Source organism: Etheostoma spectabile, chromosome 8, assembly GCF_008692095.1.
Source record: "Etheostoma spectabile isolate EspeVRDwgs_2016 chromosome 8, UIUC_Espe_1.0, whole genome shotgun sequence".
NCBI classification, from domain to species: Eukaryota; Metazoa; Chordata; class Actinopteri; order Perciformes; family Percidae; genus Etheostoma; species Etheostoma spectabile.
In genome coordinates, this window is record NC_045740.1 from 4,065,043 (window position 1) to 4,066,991 (window position 1,949).

Consider the following 1,949-nt stretch of genomic DNA (forward strand, 5'->3'; position numbering starts at 1 on the left):
ATATATATTAAAAACATTCCCGTCATGTAAAGAATAATACACAAAGGGCAGTTGGAGCTTTGGTAGCTGGGGTTGAAGTTAACTATCCATGTGGTGTCACTAAACTCCAGACAGCAACAGCTTCCAACCTCAGAGTTTAGATATATGGCGGCTGCAGCCATTAAAAGACTGGCATGTTAATGTGCAAATGAGCACATTAGCATGTGCAGAATATCAAGGGATTACTCTATTAAAGTAACACTGGCGTCTAATTTACAATTCTGTGTATGTGTGAGATCAAGACAAAGGGTTTATCAGGCCTTACTGCTGGCTTTGCTGCTGCTGTTGCGGTTGCTGGTGCTGCAGGGGCTGCTGCAGGGGCAGCTGTCTTCTCCGCCTCTGGAGGCTTTGCCATCCAACTGTTGACACGTCCGGCTATGCCTCCTTTGATACCAGCCAAATCCTGGTAAATGAGACATCTCAAATACTCAGATCACATCTTAGTTTATCTCTCTATGCTCCCTTCTTGCTCTCTTTCTCTCACCTTGTTGGCAGGAGCTGGACTTTCAGAGGAGCTACCGACGTTTCCTTTCTCCCACATGCTCTTGATGCTGCGTGCTCCTCCTGTAGGAACATCTGCCATCGGAGACTTTGGGGATTTAACATCTTTGTTTCCCTGTGGAGGTAGAGGATGGATTTAACAAGATGGGCAAAAAAAACTACATTGACTGAGGAGCAGTTGTGGAAAGTGACTTTTAATCAAACACTGAGTACTTACAACAAAACAAAAAAAGAAACGCCCCTTTTTTCAGGACACTATTTTAAAGATACTTTAGTAAAAACTTTAATAATTTTAGAGATCTTCTTTGTAAAGGGTTTAAACAATGTTTCCATGCTTGTTCAATAACCCATAAACAATTAATGAACAAGCACCTGTTGACGGTCAAAAACACAACTACAGCTTGAGGGCGGTAGGCAATTTAGGTCACAGTTAAAAGAAAATTAGGAAAGTAAAGAGACACTTCTACATTTTTGTTAGTCACATGTCTGTGGACTTTTCTGTTTTTTTTGCTGAGTATATTTGTACTGGAGCTTTTGAATTTTTTTTGAAGTGTTTAGAAGCGCAAAGAGGGAAAATTATTTAATGTCTAAAAAAGAAATAAACGATTTAGTACAAAGTCGAAAGAAGTGATAAGAAATGTTTGTGTTTTCTTCTTTCCGTACTCATAAATCATCTCACGGCCACCTCAGATTTATCTTACTAAACTAAAGATAATACTGACTCTACTTTGGCCAGCTACAAGAGTAAATTGTTACTTACACATACAACAGTCTGAAATGTTATATAGAAAACCGTGTTTGCTTGTTTTGCAAAGTAAGTACTTCTACATTTGTAGAACATACTTTTTTGGGACTTTTTTTATGTAATTGAAGGGTTTTAGCATGTCTTCTTCCAGAGGACGATGGTGCATATCAAGTCTCACCTGGATGGCAGAGGTGTACTGCTCCATTCTGTTGCCTATCTTGGAGACAATTGGAGTGTGAGAAACTCTGGCTGCGGTGCTGTGTTGATGAACAACGCATGGGACATTAGTGAGACTCAACACTGTAAGTGTCTTGTTTTTGTATTTATTTGAATTTTGCTGAAAAACATCTTTTATGGCTCACCTTTTCTGGGCTGATTTGCTCAAGAATTCTGCCTTCGCCCCGATCTGTATGAAACAGAATAGTTTAAAACTAGTCAGCGGTTCACATGCACAAATAAATACTGACATGGTCAAGCTGTCCTGGCTTCCTTCCTGTCTCCAAGACGACCTCACTGAGAGGCAGGCCAGTCTGTCCCTGGTAAGGTTTCTCTGTACTTGGTGCCTGAGTGATTGAACTGGAGTGTTTGGCTGTCAGGGAGCCAGGATTCACGCATACACTCTTTTTCTCTCTGTCACACACACACACACACACACACACACACA

General features: G+C 40.7%; 1 protein-coding gene across 1 annotated transcript in view; it reads right to left on the reverse strand.

Moving 5' to 3' along the window:
* Positions 1–1,949, reverse strand: part of LOC116694747 (caldesmon) — a 17,551-nt gene that overhangs the window by 5,007 nt on the left and 10,595 nt on the right. Inside the window, exons 12-15 of the mRNA XM_032524613.1 lie at positions 1,648–1,691; positions 1,464–1,542; positions 524–655; positions 305–442 (exon numbers count right to left, since the gene is read on the reverse strand). Coding sequence (XP_032380504.1) covers positions 305–442; positions 524–655; positions 1,464–1,542; positions 1,648–1,691 — 393 coding nt within the window. The remainder of the gene's footprint in view (positions 1–304; positions 443–523; positions 656–1,463; positions 1,543–1,647; positions 1,692–1,949) is intronic.